Genomic DNA, 18,805 nt, shown 5'->3' with positions numbered 1-18,805 from the left:
ACTGTACTGTCTTAACATTTGCAGACGACACGGCAATGTTTACCGTAAACAAAGATCCACAACAAGCAGTTCAATTGTTACAAAACCAAATCAATTCCCTCGAAGAATGGTTACAGAATAGGAAGATCAAAGTAAACTCTACAAAATGTAAACACATTACGTTTACACTGAGGAAAAACAAAATACCAAAACTACAATTATATAAAACAGAAATTCCACAAGTATCAACGGTCAAGTATTTAGGACTAAACCTAGATTCCAAACTAACATGGAAAAAGCATATAAATGCCAAAATCGAACAAATTCGTTTAAAAAGGAGACAAATGGCTTAGCTAACATGAAAAAAATCGAAACTTAGTATAGAGAATAAACTAAGAATTTACAAAGCAATTATAAAACCAATCTGAACATATGGATTACCGCTATGGGGTATAGCAGCAAAAAGCCACATTGTCAAGCTCGAGGCCCAACAATCCATAACCCTACGCACAATCGTGGATGCTCCATGGTACGTCCGTAATGAAGATATACGGAAAGACTTAAATATTCCCACGATACAAGAAGAAATAACCAAGTTAACCTGCAGATATAAAAGAAGAATTGATACGCACATAAACCCGCTAGCCAATGAAAACTATAACCAATATATCCCTAGAAAGCTCAAAAGAATCCACCCAGGAGACCTAGTAAAAACTATAACTAAATGAAATAAACGACAATAGCGACGCTTTCTCATTGGAGAAAACGTCTACGTGCTATCTTTTTCACTTATATAACAATTTACCAAATGTCTACGGACAAATTGTAAAGATGTATGGAGTTATAAAAAAAAAAATTTTAAATATATTGCATTTCCGTGAAGAGAGGTTTCCCTTCTATATTAACCTATTGACAACACCGCGGAATTCTTACTTTTTTATTCGTTAGATATCTTTTCGGAAGACTAACTGGAGAGAGGGAATCCTACATATATATATATATATATATATATATATCACTATTCCTACCAGGACCGGTCAAATGACCGTTTTTTAATTTTCATTTGGAATTTCCTACATTCAACGTATGTGAATCGCCTTTAAACTTTACCACTTTTCCTCATATATATGTATGATATATTTTTCAATATTCACTTATTTTTCTATTGTTTATTTTCCGAGAAAAATTTGTAGTCTGTCTTACCTACCACGACCGGTCATTTGACCGGTAGTACGATTTATACATTTATGTAAGAGTTTCTCTCTAAGACTCAATGCCAAAACTATAAAGTCGTTACAAACGAAAGGTAATGTAGTTATGACACATTTTATCCGATAAGTGCCTTCCAGAAAATGGTTTACGGCACTTCCAAGTGTTTACAGTTCTCACTCGACTATCGGGCTAGCGGTGTTTATTTGCTTGATTGATATCCGATACGGTCAAGATCCTCGAATGTTCTACGCCATCTCATCTACTATGACGTAAAATAAATAAACTTGTAACTGAAGGAAGTGTATAGACGTCTTCTCACGAATTCAAATCAGTATAGTCTTGCGACACGAACAGAGTGCATCGAACGTGAAAGTCACAAAGAGCATACTTGGCAGTCTTTTATTATTATTTTGTAATATTTTATATCGTATTACGAGTTATAAGTGCCATTTTCAAAATAGTGGACAAGACTAACAATACTTCGCAGTAAGTTTCACATTTTATCTTTTATTCTTTTTTTATCTATTTTGATTTACATTTTCATATTTTAGTTTTTATTTTTGTAGAATATTTGTCCCCAAAATGGCAAGTCGTTTGAGGAGTGCGAATGTATTATTAGAGAGAATAAATGATATCGATGCAGAATGTTCTGAAGATGATCAGGAAATTCTGGATATGGAAAATAACAATACGGAAAATTATGATCCACTTGAAACAGATTCGAACACCGATGAGAACGAAGAGAATATTTCGAACGTACGTAGACGACGAAAGAGAAGGAGATTCTTAGTTAGTTCCGATAGTGAGAATGAGGAAGAAGTAAGCGAAATTGCGATGGACGGAACTGTTTGGCACGAAGTAAAAATAGGGTCTAATCCTGGAAGAGCACCTGGTCATAATATTTTTAGGGAAACATCAGGCCCGACTGGGTACAGTAAACGTAATATTATGAAAGGCGAAGTTAGGACGGCATTTTCTGTGATAATTGATAAGAATATAATCGAACTTATAAGAAAGTGCACAGAGGCAGAGGCATTTAGAGTGTTGGGATATAAATGGGAACTATCTACTGCAAAGTTATATGCATTTTTTGCAATTCTGTATGCACGCGGCGCATATGAGGCTAAGAATATAGATATAGCACTTCTATGGAATAAAAAGTGGGGCCCGCCTTTTTTCTCAAATACTATGAGTAGACATGACTTTACGGAGATTATGAGATTTATTCGATTTTACGACAGAAATCAACGAAACCAACGGTTACAAACCGATAAATTTGCTATGATTTCCGAAGTTTGGTACAAGTTTATTGACAACAGTCAGAATTGTTATAAACCAGGACCATATATTACTATTGACAAACAATTGTTTCCAACGAAAGCAAGGTGTAGATTTACTCAATACATGCCCAATAAACCGGACAAATTTGGTATAAAATTCTGGTTAGCATCCGATGTGCGTAGCAAATATATAATAAACGGCTTTCCATATTTGGGAAAAGATGAAAGTAGAGAACCCTCAGTTCCTCTTGGAGAGTTTGTCACTATGAAATTAGCAAAACCGTATGGAGGATGTGGAAGAAATATAACCACGGACAACTTTTTTACAAGCCTACCTTTAGCAACAAAACTTTTAGCAAAAAAAACTACGATTGTTGGGACAATTAGAGCAAATAGAAAAGAGCTACCAAGACTGGCAAAACTGAAAAATGACGACATGGCACTTTTTTCAACCATACTCTATCGCTCAAATAATTGTATGTTGACAGTTTACAAAGCCAAACCAAGAAAGAAAGTTCTAATTCTCAGTTCAATGCACAACTCCGTACAAATTGAAAAAAATGACACCCGAACACCGGAGACAATTCAATTATATAATAGCACCAAGTTTGGCGTAGATGTGACCGACCAAATGGCCAGAAATTATTCGGTAAAATCTAAATCTCGGAGATGGCCTTTGCAAGTATTTTTTAATATCTTGGATTTAGCCGGGATAAATGCATGGGTGTTATATAAAGAAACTACGGGAGGAGAAATTACAAGACAGGAATTTCTATTTCAATTGGCAGAAGAACTTGCCATCGAATACCAACAAGAGCTCGGCAAAAAAAATCAACCAATACCCATCGCAAGTACAAGTACAGGTTCTCGTGAACGGAAAACATGTCAGAAAAGGTATTGTAAAGATAATAAGACGAACAAAATCTGTCTAAAATGTAAAAAGTACGTATGCGGAAAATGTACAGTTGAGAAGCCCATTTGTAAAAAATGCGACGAAAACGAATAAAATGTAGATTATGTACTCTTGAATAAAAGAAAATATATTTTTATACTGGTAAGCTGGCCATTGGTCTGCATTCAATATTGAAAAATATAAGTTGTGAAAGACCGGTCATTTGACCAGCCGCGGTAGGAATAGGTATACGTGAAGTGTCGGTAGGAATAGTGATATATATATATTTATGAGTTTACTAACAAACTCCTAAGAATATAAAATTCTATGAAAGAAAATTGAATGCGTAGATTATTATTTGTGAAAGAAAATATTAAGTTTTTTTAAGAATATTTGTTAATCGTATCCTACGCTTATTATTTATTTCTTTATACACCGACTTCAAAATATTTGATATGAATGTATTCAAATAAACTGTATTTGCCAAAATTCCTCCAACACGGAGTCCTCCGGCGATTGGATTAAGCTTATTATGAGGAGGTGAAAAGGTGAATTAGAATAAAATAAAACACGTGGTTGAGCCAATAAGTGTAATGCTTTATTGGCTCGTCAGGGAAAAAGCCTTGCGGCAAAAAACCCTGGTTGTTATCAATACAATGGACGACGATGGATCACGGACATAGTCCGTGATCAACTTCTCGTCACGATTAACCCGTATGGGTAATCACGTTGAAAGAAATAGAAATTATATCTCTCACCGTTAATTATCGCCTCTACTTCTCGATTATGGTGAATATATAAATATCACCTTAATTATCGCCTCTACTTCTCGCTATAGTCGTTATAATATCTGTAAGATGTATTCGTCTTAACAGATAAACTCTTTGTCCGTCTAATACTCCTCTCGCTCTTTGTTTCCGATTATTTTGTTTCCAAGTGTCCTCGTAGGCGTCCAGCGGTAGAATAGACAGAATGTCTTTGGTAATAGGCCAGTCAACGCGGGCCAAAAACTGATTTTTTTAGCAACAGCTTGATTCTTTGATATAAGGGTAAATTGACGACGCTGAATCGAATGGTGCTAATTTTATTAAAATCAATCCCCGAGGTTTTGAGAAAAAGGGTAAAAAAGGGTAAAAAATGGCCTTATCTTAGAATCTAGGCATTTCATCGAAAAAAGTTTCAAACAAAAGTTGTAGAGAATTAAAATATACATAAAAAATGTTCTATGAGTTATCTTCGTTTTTTCAAAAATAAGCGAATAAAATTGGATTGAAGATGGGAAAAAAATTGTAAGAGTGGGAGAAAGCAAGCTTATCCCTCCGTCGCGTTTTACACGCGAGCGAGCTAGTATGCGTGCGAGCGTCCGTGTGCACTAAACACAAACGAAGGATCTTCGGTAATCTTCGGGACTCTCGGTCTTGAATGAAAGTGCGAGTGAGAGAACAAACCAATATTTCTCTCTTTTTATTTATCATGCGATAACGAGTATTATTGTCCTTGGCCATCGATTGTTGAGCGTTCTGATATTTCTCTTTTTATATTTTTTCTTTCGGTAGCAAGAATTTTACGTCTTGGCCATCGAGCGTCGAGCGTTTTGTATATCTATATATATCGGCGTATAAGCGCGGCATTTTTAAATCGAATCTTGATGCTTATGGCACGCCGTTTCTTTATTTATTGTCAAAAATAATGAACCTTGACTAAAAAAAAAATAATTCATTTTAACAGAAACTATTATTATTTAGTTGAGAGTAAAAATAATGAATTAATTTTGTGTCTCGCAATAAAATTAATTAGAATAATTAATTGATATAAATTCTTTGCCTCACAAAAATTTATTTGTATATCAAATTGAATACGTATTCTCTTTAAGACGAAATTTAAAATTTAAATATTTTTCCTATTAAATTATGTATTTTATAAAATTTTAAATTACTGACTTTTTGTCTCGTAAAAATTTATTAGTTTATCAAATTAAATACATATAATGTCTTATTTATTGTGCAGGTTATGGGTAGATAATAGGTAGAATTGTTTCTCTGTAATAACAAAGATTTTATTTTATTTTGAACAAAATAATAATGTAGCAACTTAGACTAATTATTTATCCTACCTGTAATAACAAAGAAACAACATTCAATGCTAATATCCACACCGTTGTTTCTTGATTAATTTTCTTACATATATTTCTTAATTTCTATATCTTTTCACTCCTGCTTTCTTTGTAGCACTAACGCCACCTGTTTTATTCCCTAACCTATTTACGCGCTAAATTCAATATAGCTCAAACTACTGTCCTTACATACATATTTGAAAAAGAAGAATTTTATAACCACACATAAAATTAATTCAAGATATATATGAAAGGATATTCTAAAAACGTGGAATTTATTTTTTGTCTATACATAATTTTAATTCATTTTTATTATGTTATAAGAAAATAGTAATGCATTCTGATTCATCTTCAAAGTCTTAAGAATTGTACGAAATAAATTGAGATATTATCAAGTGGTGCGTTAGCGTAAGTAGTAACGTCTTCGCTTCTCGCGCTGGGTATTTAACGTTCGATTCTTCGTGGGGGAATTATTTTTTTTTAACACGTTTGGGAAAATATGATGGGAGTGATTTTTTTCCGAGCGTCAGTAAAAACGACATCACGAAGTTTGTCGGTATTTACGATGCGCGGCAAAGCGATTTCAAATTTACTGCATAAAAAGTCGTCGTCTTTCCTTCTTCTCTTCTTCCTCTCTTTTTTCTCAAGTGGGTCACCCATCCAAGTTACTAATCGTACTCAGCGCTGCTCGACTTAAATGACTGAGCGAGAACTAATGCTGTCTCCGCGCCATTGCCGTTGACGCATAAAGTAATTCGATATATCTCCCTTATATTTAATGTGAACTGATATCTATATTTTGATATTTTTTTATTCTTTTTTATATATTAGGTGTACAAATAAGTTTCCGCCGTTTTTTATTAAAAATTAAGTATTTATTCTAGAAGAATTGTAATTTTAAGGTTATTTAAAATTCTGTCCATTACTTGCAATGATGTTTTCCCATCTCTCAGGCAACATTCGGATCCCACGTCGGAAGAACTCCTTGTCTTTTGAGGCTATCCACAAATCAACCCAATTTTTGGTATCTTCATATGATTTGAACCGCTGCTCCGACAGAGCATGTGCCATGGACCGAAATAGGTGATAATCGGACGGTGCAATGTCTGGTGAATACGGCGGGTGGGGTAACACTTCCCAATCAAGTGTTTCCAAATACTTTTTCACGGGAGCCGCTACATGTGGACGAGCATTGTCATGCAGGAGAATAATTTTTTCGTGTCTAGAATAGTATTGAGGGCGTTTTTCCTTCAGAGCTCGGCTCAATCTCATTAATTGTGTTCGATAGAGGGCTCCGGTGATTGTTTCGCTCGGATTAAGCAACTCATAATACACTACACCCAGCTGATCCCACCAAATACACAGCATGAGTTTTTTTCCGTGAATATTCGGTTTCCCCGTGATTTTCTTCTTTTTGGATTATCATAATGTATCCATTTCTCGTCACCAGTGATGATACGATGTAAAAAACCCTTTTTTTTTATGTCTAGCAAGCAGTATTTCACTTAAGCATAATCAGCGTTCAATATCTCTCGGCTTTAATTCGTACGGAACCAAATTTCCTTGTTTATTAATCATTCCTAATGATTTTAAACGATGTGAGACTGCTTGCTGAGTGACTTCTAATGTTACAGCAAATTCTTTTTGTGTTTGAGATGAATCTTCCTCCAATATTTCCTCCAATTCTGCATCCTCGTAAATTTTTGGCCTTCCACTGCGATCTTTGTCTTCTACGTCGAAATCACCGTTTTTAAACTTTTGAAACCACTCACAACACGTTCTCTCACTCAAAGCAGTCTCACCATATGCTTCTATGAGCAATCGATGCGCCTCAGCAGCAGATTTCTTTATATTAAAGAAGTAAACTAATATTTCCCGCAAATGACACTTATTTGGCTCAAATTTGGACATTTTCAACTAAAAAAAATTATATTTTACCAATATGAAATCAATAATATTAATAGGTTATGTTGTTCTTAAACGTCCAAACTAATTTTTATGCAGGATATCATCTGCGAAAGTTAACGGAAACTCCGCGCTGCGCTATCTACATTAAAACAGCGGAAACTTATTTGTACACCTAATATATAATACATCGATCGATTAAAAATATTTTTCCTTTCTTTTTTTTGTTAACTTAATAAAAAATAATAATTAGTAGCTTATCTTTTCATATTTTCAATTCTCCCCCTTTTTACCTGGTCACGCTATAAATATATATATATATATTTAAATAAAATTAAATAAATAAATGAGAATAAAAATATAATAGTAAAAGAAAAATAATCTTCTTACATTAGAAAATATTATTGATCATCAAGCAGGGAAGAGAAACAGGTTTCTTTGTCAACTATGTTCTATGTAAAAATAAAATTAATAATAATAATACCAATAATGTAATAATAATAACATTAATTAATAAACTAGAAAAATTAAAAACTAACAAGGAAAATTAATAACGATAATAATAATAATAATAATATGTTATCATTATGATAGGTAATCTGTAATTAATTATAAAAATATGGAGAGTGTAGCATAAAAGAATGGAAACGTATTGTGCAATATGAATTTATTGTGATTGTTTTGAAGTTATACTTCTTTTTCAGTACTAAATAACGAGCGTAGCCTGACGAGGATTTCTTTCAGAATTCGTGAGGCACTCAACGTAATAACGATTTATGTACCATTTATAAAGATTATAGATTCTTAACGTATATTCGAAATACGCGGCTCAATCATTTTGAAAAGATTGAAAATAACGAAATTTTCTTATCGTCCCTCCCCACTTTTTAAACCGTTGCTAAGCACGCCCTGCTGGGCCTATTAAACAAAGCACTCGTCCTATTCTTCCACTGGACGCCTACGACGATACGTCTTAGATGAGCAGCGAAGAATTTACAAAGAAAGCGACGAACAAAGCGATTTAAGCTAGAACGAAATAAGAAAAGTATAAGTATTCCTTATACTTCCATAAACGAGGTGAACCTTTTTGTTGAATCCGTATACAAACGAAGCGAGCAGGAGGTGAGATACGTGTTTAATCTTTTGTTAAAACCGCAATTCCTTATTATATTTAATTTATCAACAAGAGCTTTTATGCTACAACGCTTTTTGCTGACGAGCCAACATAGTATTATACTTTGTATTGATTTAACCAAGTGTTTTTGTTTTTTCTTATTTGTTGTTTTATTTTATTAATTTATTTTATTAATTTTTTTAATAATTGTATTTTATTTAAATTGTATTTAATATCTTAATTTTATTAAAGTTTTTATTGAAGTTATATTTTAATTTATTTACAAATGTAGAGTATATATTAGCATTCGGGAAAATTGTAATTATTTCATATTGAATACAATGAAGATGGAAAAGTAAATGTTGTGTGGCTTAAGTTTTCAGATTCACTAAAGATTGGCAAGAAAATCGTACAGAAAGTTGCTGGACACGTTGAGATTCAAATTAATAAAACAATAGTGCCGATCGAACGTAGATCTTCAACTATTCTCCTTAGCAACAATACAAAAATTAAGATTAAGCGTTCACATTTATCTATAGTTTAAATTGAATTATTTGTTATTAATTATTGTTGAAAATTTATTTATTTTATTTTAATTATTTTAATTATTTTAATTTGGAAGTTATTATTAAACTATAATCTCTTGCAGCTTTCTTATTGACCAGGATCAGTATACATTTAAATTTCTGTTTAAGTTTTCGAGATGCCTAAAACTAATGCAGAGAAATGTAAAGATTTTCGTCTTCGTAGGAAAAGAAATAAGGAAAATAAGGAAAATAAGGAAAATAATGAGGAAAATAAGGAAATCATAATGCACGCTAATGCGAAACGTTGTAGGGTTCATTGATTCAAATGATTCAAAAAGGATATGAATTGCCTGCGAATGAAATTTTATGTACTCTGTCAACTTCTAATTTACTTTGTAAACCATCGGCTAAGCCTGTGATTACCGGTACAAATTTAAATAATTTAAAAGTCACAGCAATAACTAATATTATTGCTAATTATTTATTTTTTTTATTTGGTCTTTATGTTTTGAAGTTATTTGAAGTTATTTACGTTTATTTTATTTGACATTTATTTTACATTTATTTCTTCAAGAAAACCAATTGTCTGCGAATGGAACTTTATGTGCCCCATTGACTTCGAATTTACTAGTGACTTCTGAACCATCGACTCAGCCTATGATTACCGGTACAAATTTATACAATTTAAAATTCACAGCAATAACTAATAGTACTGCTAATTATTATTTTTGAACTTATACTTCTTTTGGTACGTTTGGGAATTTGGTCTTTATTTTTTACATTTACTTCTTCAAGATGCATCGTTGTATACTGCAAAAGATAACAATCACAACTATATTATTGTGCAAGCTGATGTGCATATGGAAAATTCTTCTATGCCGTGTCATCAACGTATAACATCAAAAAACATTACATCAACAAACATGGAGCAAAGTTCACGATCTCGAGCACGAAATAATCAATATTTAGCTGACGCTTCGATTATACATGTATTGTCTAATCAAGACATTGTACTGGATGAAAAATGCAATTCGTTAAACCAAGCTACAATAATGGATCAGGAATTACCTCAATCAGATGTACACTCTATTTATTCTAACTCTTCAGACCAGTTAGTAATTAATCATTCCACTGGCGAGCAAATTGATATGGATTTACCATATAGCAATTATCATCAATTTAAACGAGCTCATAAGGAATTTAAAATAAACTCCTTGGACAATTCATTTGGACATCCATGCTCAGTATGTGACAGGTTGTGGTTTCAAAAGGATTTAAAAGAGCTATCTAATGAACATAAAGATATTCTAACACAAATTATACCTAATGTAACTATGGAAAATCCTAAGCTTTTTAATACATGCATACAAGCTTTAAACAAGAAAAATATTTTTTTAATATCAATATATAACGGCTTCAAATATCCAGATGTACCTCAGCATCTACCACCTTTAGATTTAGTTTCTGAAAGATTAATTTTGCCTCGTATTCCTTTTATGCAAATCAGACGTCTGTGACATGTGAATGATCAATACGGCATTTATGGTCAAGTAATTAACGTGCCTATTTCAGTTAGTACAATGGTCAAATCTCTTTCAAGAAATATCGATAACGATTATTGTATAAATGTACATATTAAACGTAAGAAAATTCACCGATCTAGTTACTTACATGGCATTGTTAACAAGCGTACAATTAAAGTTTGGCTACAATTTTTAATACCGTCACCGTTGTATAGAATGTAGGATATTAAAATTGATGATTCATTTTTTAATGATAATCAAATTCACGACAGAGTTGAACAAAATGATGTCAGAGAACACATTCCTTTAGAAGAGAGTCTTACTGCGTATCAACAGACATTAATGTGGGATGAAAAACAATATTTACGTATTGCACCTGCCGAAGAAATTTTAGCTCAAAGTTTATTATTTGATGAATTTTTTTATTTCTTATTTCTTATTTTATTTCTTATTTTAATTAAACCCTTCTTCTTCCTCATGTATAAATAAATGAGATTATACTTATTTTTTTGAAGATATTTTTGAGGTTTTTGATGCTATATTTGTTTTGGTACGCAAAATAAGTATAACTTCTTACGTGCGTACATAAGTACACACACCAGTTTTTTTTAAATAAATTTTTCTTAATAAAATTTATATCGTTAGGCAAAAATAAATTCGCACTGCTTATAATACAAATGCATTTTTTTTTTAATTATATTTCCTATAAAATGATTATAAAATATTACTGAAAAAATAGAAAAAGAATTTATTAAGCTTACTTCACAATAACGAAAAAAAGAAATAAGAAAGCAAAGAAAAAAAACGAAGAGAAAAAGAAAGAAAGAAAGGTAAACATACTTGTTAGCGCTGTCAAAATAAAATATAGGTATCGACAATGTGAAAAACACACACACGCACACTGTAGTCACTGTAGCCACTACACTACTACACTATGTATTCAATTTAATACACAAATAAATTTTTACAAAACAAAAAATCAGTAATTTAAAATTTTATAAAATACTTAATTTATTAGAAAAAATATTTAAATTTTAAGTTTCGTCTTAAAGAGAATACGTATTCAATTTGATATACAAATAAATTTTTGTGAGGCAAAGAATTTATATCAATTATTTATTCTAATTAATTTTATGGCGAGACACAAAATTAATTCATTATTTTTACTCTCAACTAAATAATAATAGTTTCTGTTAAAATGAATTATTTTTTTTTTTACTCAAGGTTCATTATTTTTGACAATAAATAAAGAAACGGCGTGCCATAAGCATCAAGATTCGATTTAAAAATGCCGCGCTTATACGCCGATATATATAGATATACAAAACGCTCGACGCACGATGGCCAAAACGAAAAGTTCTCGCTACCGAAAGAAAAAATAGAAAGAGAGAAATATCGGTTTTCTTTCTCACTCGCACTCGTATACAAAACGCTCGACGCTCGATGGCCAAGACGTAAAATTCTCGCTACCGAAAGAAAAAATATAAAAGAGAAATATCAGAAGGCTCAACAATCGATGGCCAAGGACAATAATACTCGTTATCGCATGATAAATAAAAAGAGAGAAATATTGGTTTGTTCTCTCACTCGCACTTGCATTCAAGACCGAGAGTCCCGAAGATTGCCGAAGATCCTTCGTTTGTGTATTAGTGCACACGGACGCTCGCACGCATACTAGCTCGCTCGCGTGTAAAACGCGACGGAGGGATAAGCTTGCCTTCTCCCACTCTTAAAATTTTGTTCCCATCTTCAATCCAATTTTATTCGCTTATTTTTAAAAATACGAAGATAACTTATAGAACATTTTTTATGTATATTTTAATTCTCTACAACTTTTGTTTGAAACTTTTTTCGATTAAATGCCTAGATTCTAAGATAAGGCTATATTTTACCCTTTTTTACCCTTTTTCCCCAAGATGCCGGTTGCTGATTTTATTATAATTAGCACTATTCGATTCAGCGTCGTCAACTTACCCTTAGATCAAATTTTTAAGCATAAACTGAAAAAGTTCCGGGTATGGCCCGCGTTGACTGGGCTATACAATCATACTCACACCATACACACGACAAAAGAAAGACATTTTCCTTAACTTTCCTTATAAGGAAATTGTCTGCAGATATTATCGGAACATCTATAGGCACACTTCTAAAAGTAATCGCTCTTCGTTATCTACGTCTCAAATTTCTTTCCGTTCCCTCGGGACAGGAAATACTGCTTTATTGTTCACTCTCGAATTTCTCTTATCCTCACAATAGGAAGATAAAGTATTTGTAAGTTTTCTTTAAAAATAAAAAAAAAATTCTCTCCAGAAAAAACGCAAGGATCAGTCTGAAAGTTGGACTAAAATTAAAAGTGTTTCTTTGACTTGTTGAAGAAACACTTGTAAAGCTGCGTTATCTAAATCTCTAAATTTCAAAATTTTCACTTTTTGATATCCCTAAGCAGAGAAAGAATTTTTAAATGCGTATATTTTACCGTTATATCTGTTTCAACATATATTACGAATTATATGATAAAAATCTAGAATTCTTCAATTATATATAGCTTATGCAATGTTCAGCTTCGCTTAATACAATTAATGAACTCATTGAAATTGTTCGAAACGCTTATTATAAATTAAACGGAGAGATGCTTGATAATATTCATGTAATATTACAAACGTGTATGAAATTAAAATAAATCAGTTGAATTAAGCAACGCATATAAGGGGGATTATAGTTTTAAAATTTATTTAAATTTATTCGTGGTGAACAATCTGACAACCCAACACGTCCAATCAATTTGGGATTATTTCTTTTCTTTTCTTATCATTTTCTGAGCTACGATTTTTCCTGCACACTTTTTCCTTTCTCTTGTTCTAATTTATATCAATTATTAATTCTAAAATAGTAATTATAACTCACAATTACTTTTAGGTCACATCTCATATAGTCACAGTGTAGCTACTGGTACAAACGACGTAGCACTTAACAATTTAATCTAATTGTAAGATATGTATATCAAATAGCGAGTAGTATAACAAGTGCTCACAATCACAGTTAGTAATTTACTATCAATAACTTTTGAGATTGTGCTTACAGCATTAACACTACAACTATACGAACTAAGTTAGTCGAATTTACTGGTTCAAGTAAAGCTAGTTTCTATTATTTGTATATTATTTTTTTTAATATAAATATGTTTTATTGTAGGTAAATTTTTAGCAATATGTTGTTAAACCTGAATTGACATTGAATAGATACTTAAAAAAATATTAAAAAGTTTGTATTTAATACTATTTATTTATTTTTATTTTAATTAAATTTATATACCAGTCAAAAATATTAGTTTAAATGAAGTGAGTCTCTATTATTAATTTTTTTTACAGTATAAATATTTATAATATTAATTACGCATTTTTATAACAATATTTTTTACTTGATATTAAATAAAAGTTAAAAAATATGTAAATAAAAATTTATATTTATATTTTCTTTTTAATTTTCTTTCAAATATATTATGTGGTTAATTTAGTTCCTGCGTTGTAGGTGTGGTTGCCATTTTTTTCGGTATGAATTTTTCTCATTACATGCAAGCGTTTTGAAACAGTCATTGAAGAAGCACTTAACTCTTTCAAAAATTCTAAAATCGTCTGAACTGAATTTTCATTGAGTGATTTTTGCAATTCAAAATTTTTTTAATTTTTTAGCTATCTGAGACGTTCTTTGTCTTTCACGTCAAAATCACTCTTTTAAAAGCGTTTAAACAGAATATTAAGAAATCCAACCCGCTAAGATTGAATCTCTTTCAACAATGTATATGTTATCGTTAAAGCTCGAAAATCGTTAATGTACACATTACCTAGTTAATCTACAGATTAATTGATTTGTTCCGTTAACGAGCGGAACACGAGTTTTCAATATTTTACCTAGTTAATGTACACATTAAAGTAAGTTGCTAGTCGTAGAAACCAATTGCTATGTAATTAAAGAAAAAACAATATTAAGATTGCATTAATAATTAGGCATAATTTTTGGTAATGTTAATGAGGATATTATCATATTTATTTCTTCTGTATAAATCACAAACACACGCACACACTTATCGTAGAAACAATACATAATTTTCGTCGCTTATATATACTCATTTTCCCGTCCATCATCTTTTGTTATTTTCTCGCATTCTTAATCGAAGTTTCCCGACCATTTCCGATCATATAAATTCGAGATTCTTCCTTACTTCCGGATCGAGAATATTCGGAAGGTTTCGGTACGACCAAATATTAGGCGATTATTTCAAGCGACTTCGCCTGACAAACGAAAAACACTCGTACGCAACAAAAGAATCATATTCAGTCTCCTAGCAACCTTTTCTCACACATACAAACATTATTCACAGCAAATAAGTTCGTATGTCCTGAAACTGATTCGTTGTGGAAAGAAAGTGACTAGTCAAGGAAGTGGGGATAGGAATAGGCTTATAAAGAGGATCAGGGAGCGAAGCGAGTCATTTTCGTTTGTCTTCTTGGATCTTGCGCTTTTGTGTTTCGTTATTAAGTGTATATCTGTTTTATTGTAAAGACAGTGAATTTTTTTTTTTTTTTTTTTTTAAGTGATCGTTAACATAAAAAAATAAATTTGAAGATAATCGAATTTGAGGGAATATATTATAGTAAAATTAGTTCTTTAATTTCTAATTAAGAAAATTATTAATTTAATAATATGAGTATTAAATTTTATTTTTGCATAAATCATTTTAATTTTAAAATAAAATAATTATTTTTAAAATATAAATTATTATCACTTTTATTTCATTATATATTATTTCATTATTTTTAACTTTAATTTTAATATTATTTAATATTTTTTTTCTATAAAAATTAATAAAGACCGAGAAAAACTATCAACATATGAATGTGGTTTTAACCCTTTAACTTCTTCTCGATTATCTTTTTCTGTTTAATTTTTTTTTAGTTGCATTAAATTTTTTTATTTTTGATATTGAAATTATTCTTTTACTTCCATTTATTCAAACTATTTTAAAAAGAAATACTTATTATTTTTGAACTTCATCAATAATAATTATTTATTTATGCCTAATAATTTGATTACGTTATAAATAAAATGAACTATCAATTATTTGAATTAAATAAATTTTATATATTAATTTAATGATATTAGTTAATTTATTCCATTTATATTTCAGTTAAAAATTATTTTTTTTTTTAAATATATCTTTAATATGAAAGTATTATTTCTAATTTAATTTCGACTTAAATTTATGATTAAATTTTAATTCATATTATTAGTTATATTATATATACATATTTAATTGAAACCAAAATAGAGGTAAATTATAGTTAATAATTTAATTGAATTAAACTTTCCAATTAAAATAATTAAAAGAAGGTTCTAACTTTTAAATTAATAAATAAAATTCATTTTATTTCTTACTTGTTTATATAGTTAAAAAAAAACAATTTATTTTCATTAAAGAAACAATTTAATTTTTAAATTTATAAGTTTATTTAAAAATAAATTATTATTACCTTAATATCTTCAATATTAAACTCTCTCTTAAGCGATTTAAATAAAAAATTAATATTAATAATGATATTAATATAATAAACATTATATTTAAATTTAAATAATAAAAAAAATTTTAAAGTAAAAATTTAAAAAATCTTAATAATATGAATTTCTTTAATCCATATGTAATTCTATGTTCTATTAAACCCTTATTAAGTATCTTTATATATATATAATTAATGAGTACTTTAAAGGATAAAAATTAATTAATTCATTAAAAAAATCTTAAACCTCATATTCTCATTAAATAAATTTTTATATTTTCAAATCAATTCCAAAAACTTAAATTTCTCATAAATATTCAAATAAAAACTCCTATTAAACAAATATAAATAATTAATATTTTTTGAATCAATCTTAAAATAATAATTTCCAAAGAAACTAAAATTAATAAAAAGTATCTAATTATTAAAGATCTTATATATAATAAAATTATTGAACTTTTTATTATATTATTTTCATTTAATAATATCAAAATATTAAATTTATTACTTTTATTAGGGTAAACAACTAATAACAATCGACCTCTATAAGATACGGTAAATAAAGTAGCTAAAAATAATATAATTATACTAAAATAATTTATTTTACTTGTTAAATATATTTCTATAATTAAATCCTTTGAATAATATACTGAAAAAAAATCCACACAAAGATAATGTTGATATAAAAAAAATTAAACTAACAAAAGGATAATTATTAATTACATTACCCATAAAACGAATATCATGATAATTTATTATTTGATGAATTAAAATTTCTCTATATAAAAATAATAAAGATTTAAATAAGGCATGAATAATTAAATAAAAATAACTTAAATCAACTTTACTTTATCTTAAAATTCTTATTATTTAATCTAATTGACTTAAAGTTGATAAAGCAACAATTTTTTTAAATCACGTTCAAAATTTTCTATAATTCTTGATATCAATATCGTTATTCTAGAAATAAATAATAATATTATAATTCATTAATGTTATTAAAATTAAATAAAAATTATAACTAATTAATAAATAAAGGTATTGGTTATTGCCAAAGTTAACCAAATTGAAAAAGGTAATTGAGCACTATTTGTAATTGATCTTAATAATAACAATAATAATGTTGATAAAATTAAAAAATTTAAATCATAAAATAAACCGTTTCAAGATCCTAATATAAGATATAACCTCATAATTATTATGATACTATACATCTCCAACGCGATTTATTAAAACTATAACTATTCCAGAATTAAAAGATTTTCAATTTTGATAGTAAATAATTAAACAATAAGATGTTAAACCTAAACCATCCTAATAATTAACCTATAAAATTTAGACAAATAATTAAAAAAATTATTCTTAAAACAATTATTAAAACTGAAATTAAAAATCGTTTTATATTTATATCCCCTTCTATATATATTAATCTATATATTAAAACTAATCTATAAATTAATATAACTAAACTTAGAAATATTAAACTAATTCCATCTAAATAAATTAATAATTCTAAATGTATTGAATTAAAAATTATCAAAATAAATTTTACATATAAATTTAATTTATTAAATAAAAGAATTTTTGATAATATAAATATAAAAATTCTAATAATATATAATTAAATAATATTTATAACTATAATAAATTTTTAAATATTAAATATAAATTAAATAATCACATAATTCATTCAATTAAATAAATTTAATTAAGTAAATAATTCCAATCCTAAAAACACCATTAAAATTTAAAGGCATTCAATATAAAACTAATAATTAATCTATTGAATTAATAACCTTTTAATTTATTAATAATTTTTTTTTATACCATGTTGACTAAATCTAAATAAATATAAAGAATTAACCGCTCTAAGAAAAACATTAAATTATTATAACTACAAAACAATTTAAAATTTCAACATACTAATCTGATTAATAAAAATATTTCTTTAATTAAATTTAAACTAACAGGAGCTAATAAATTAGATGAAGATAAAAAATCAAAATAATCCTAATGAAGGATTAATTGTTAATGACCTTTATTTATAAATATTAATCGTCTATACAGACATTCATAATTTAAATTACCTAAATAAAATAATCCTGATGAACATAATCCATGAACTAATATTATTATTAATTTACCTTAAAATCTTAATTTTATTAAAATTATTCAATCTCCTATTAAAATTCCTTTATGAACAATTGATAAATAAGCTATCAATATTTTTAAATCAATTTGAATTAAACAAACTAGTCTAATTAATATAAACCACCAATAATTCTTAAAGAAATTAAAATATAATTAATTTTTACAGCATCAATATATATATATAAGTAAAATTTAAGAAAAACGTAATACACCTTATCTTCCTAATTTCAATAAAATTTCAGCAAAAATTATTGAATCATAAACTTCAAGCTTTCAACATGAGCTTTTCAACGTGAGCCTTTGGCAATCAAATATGAAATAAACAAATTGGCATTTTAATTTAATTCAATTATTTTAAATATTAAAAAAGTTATTATAATCTCTTCTTTTACAATTTAAATAAAATTTAATTATTAACCATAAAAAAGGTATAGAAGAAACTACTGTATACATTATTTATATATATTATAGGCTTCAAATCGTTCCAATGTGTAACCAACAAACATAATTATAAAAATATTGATAAAATCGTATTTCAATATTAAATAAAATATTAT

The 18,805-nt window shown here is 28.4% G+C and overlaps 1 protein-coding gene and 2 long non-coding RNA genes across 3 annotated transcripts; 2 read left to right on the top strand and 1 right to left on the bottom strand.

Annotated features, from left to right (window-relative positions):
- The first annotated feature begins 1,180 nt into the window (after positions 1-1,180).
- LOC122525903 lies at positions 1,181-1,563 on the top strand. The gene is made up of 2 exons (XR_006305912.1): positions 1,181-1,285; positions 1,362-1,563. It is a non-coding gene; the product is annotated as an uncharacterized LOC122525903 (long non-coding RNA).
- A 210-nt stretch (positions 1,564-1,773) lies between these two features.
- LOC122524739 (piggyBac transposable element-derived protein 4-like) lies at positions 1,774-4,242 on the top strand. Its single transcript, XM_043647153.1, has 2 exons — positions 1,774-3,365; positions 4,239-4,242. Exons 1-2 carry the CDS (start codon positions 1,774-1,776, stop codon positions 4,240-4,242), a joined length of 1,596 nt encoding a protein of 531 aa, XP_043503088.1.
- A 1,104-nt stretch (positions 4,243-5,346) lies between these two features.
- On the bottom strand, positions 5,347-5,655 carry LOC122525896. Its single transcript, XR_006305905.1, has 2 exons — positions 5,477-5,655; positions 5,347-5,402 (listed from the first exon to the last, which is right to left on the bottom strand). It is a non-coding gene; the product is annotated as an uncharacterized LOC122525896 (long non-coding RNA).
- Positions 5,656-18,805: the final 13,150 nt, after the last annotated feature.

The sequence above is a fragment of the Polistes fuscatus genome, unplaced genomic scaffold (assembly GCF_010416935.1).
Source record: "Polistes fuscatus isolate 324 unplaced genomic scaffold, CU_Pfus_HIC Scaffold10, whole genome shotgun sequence".
Taxonomy (NCBI): Eukaryota; Metazoa; Arthropoda; class Insecta; order Hymenoptera; family Vespidae; genus Polistes; species Polistes fuscatus.
The sequence above is the reverse complement of the archived record's forward strand: the minus strand, read 5'-3'. Positions and strand labels throughout refer to the sequence as shown.

Coding starts and splice junctions, on each gene's coding strand:
- LOC122524739 (XM_043647153.1), top strand. CDS start 1,774: ATGGCAAGTCGTTTGAGGAGTGCGAATGTATTATTAGAGAGAATAAAT.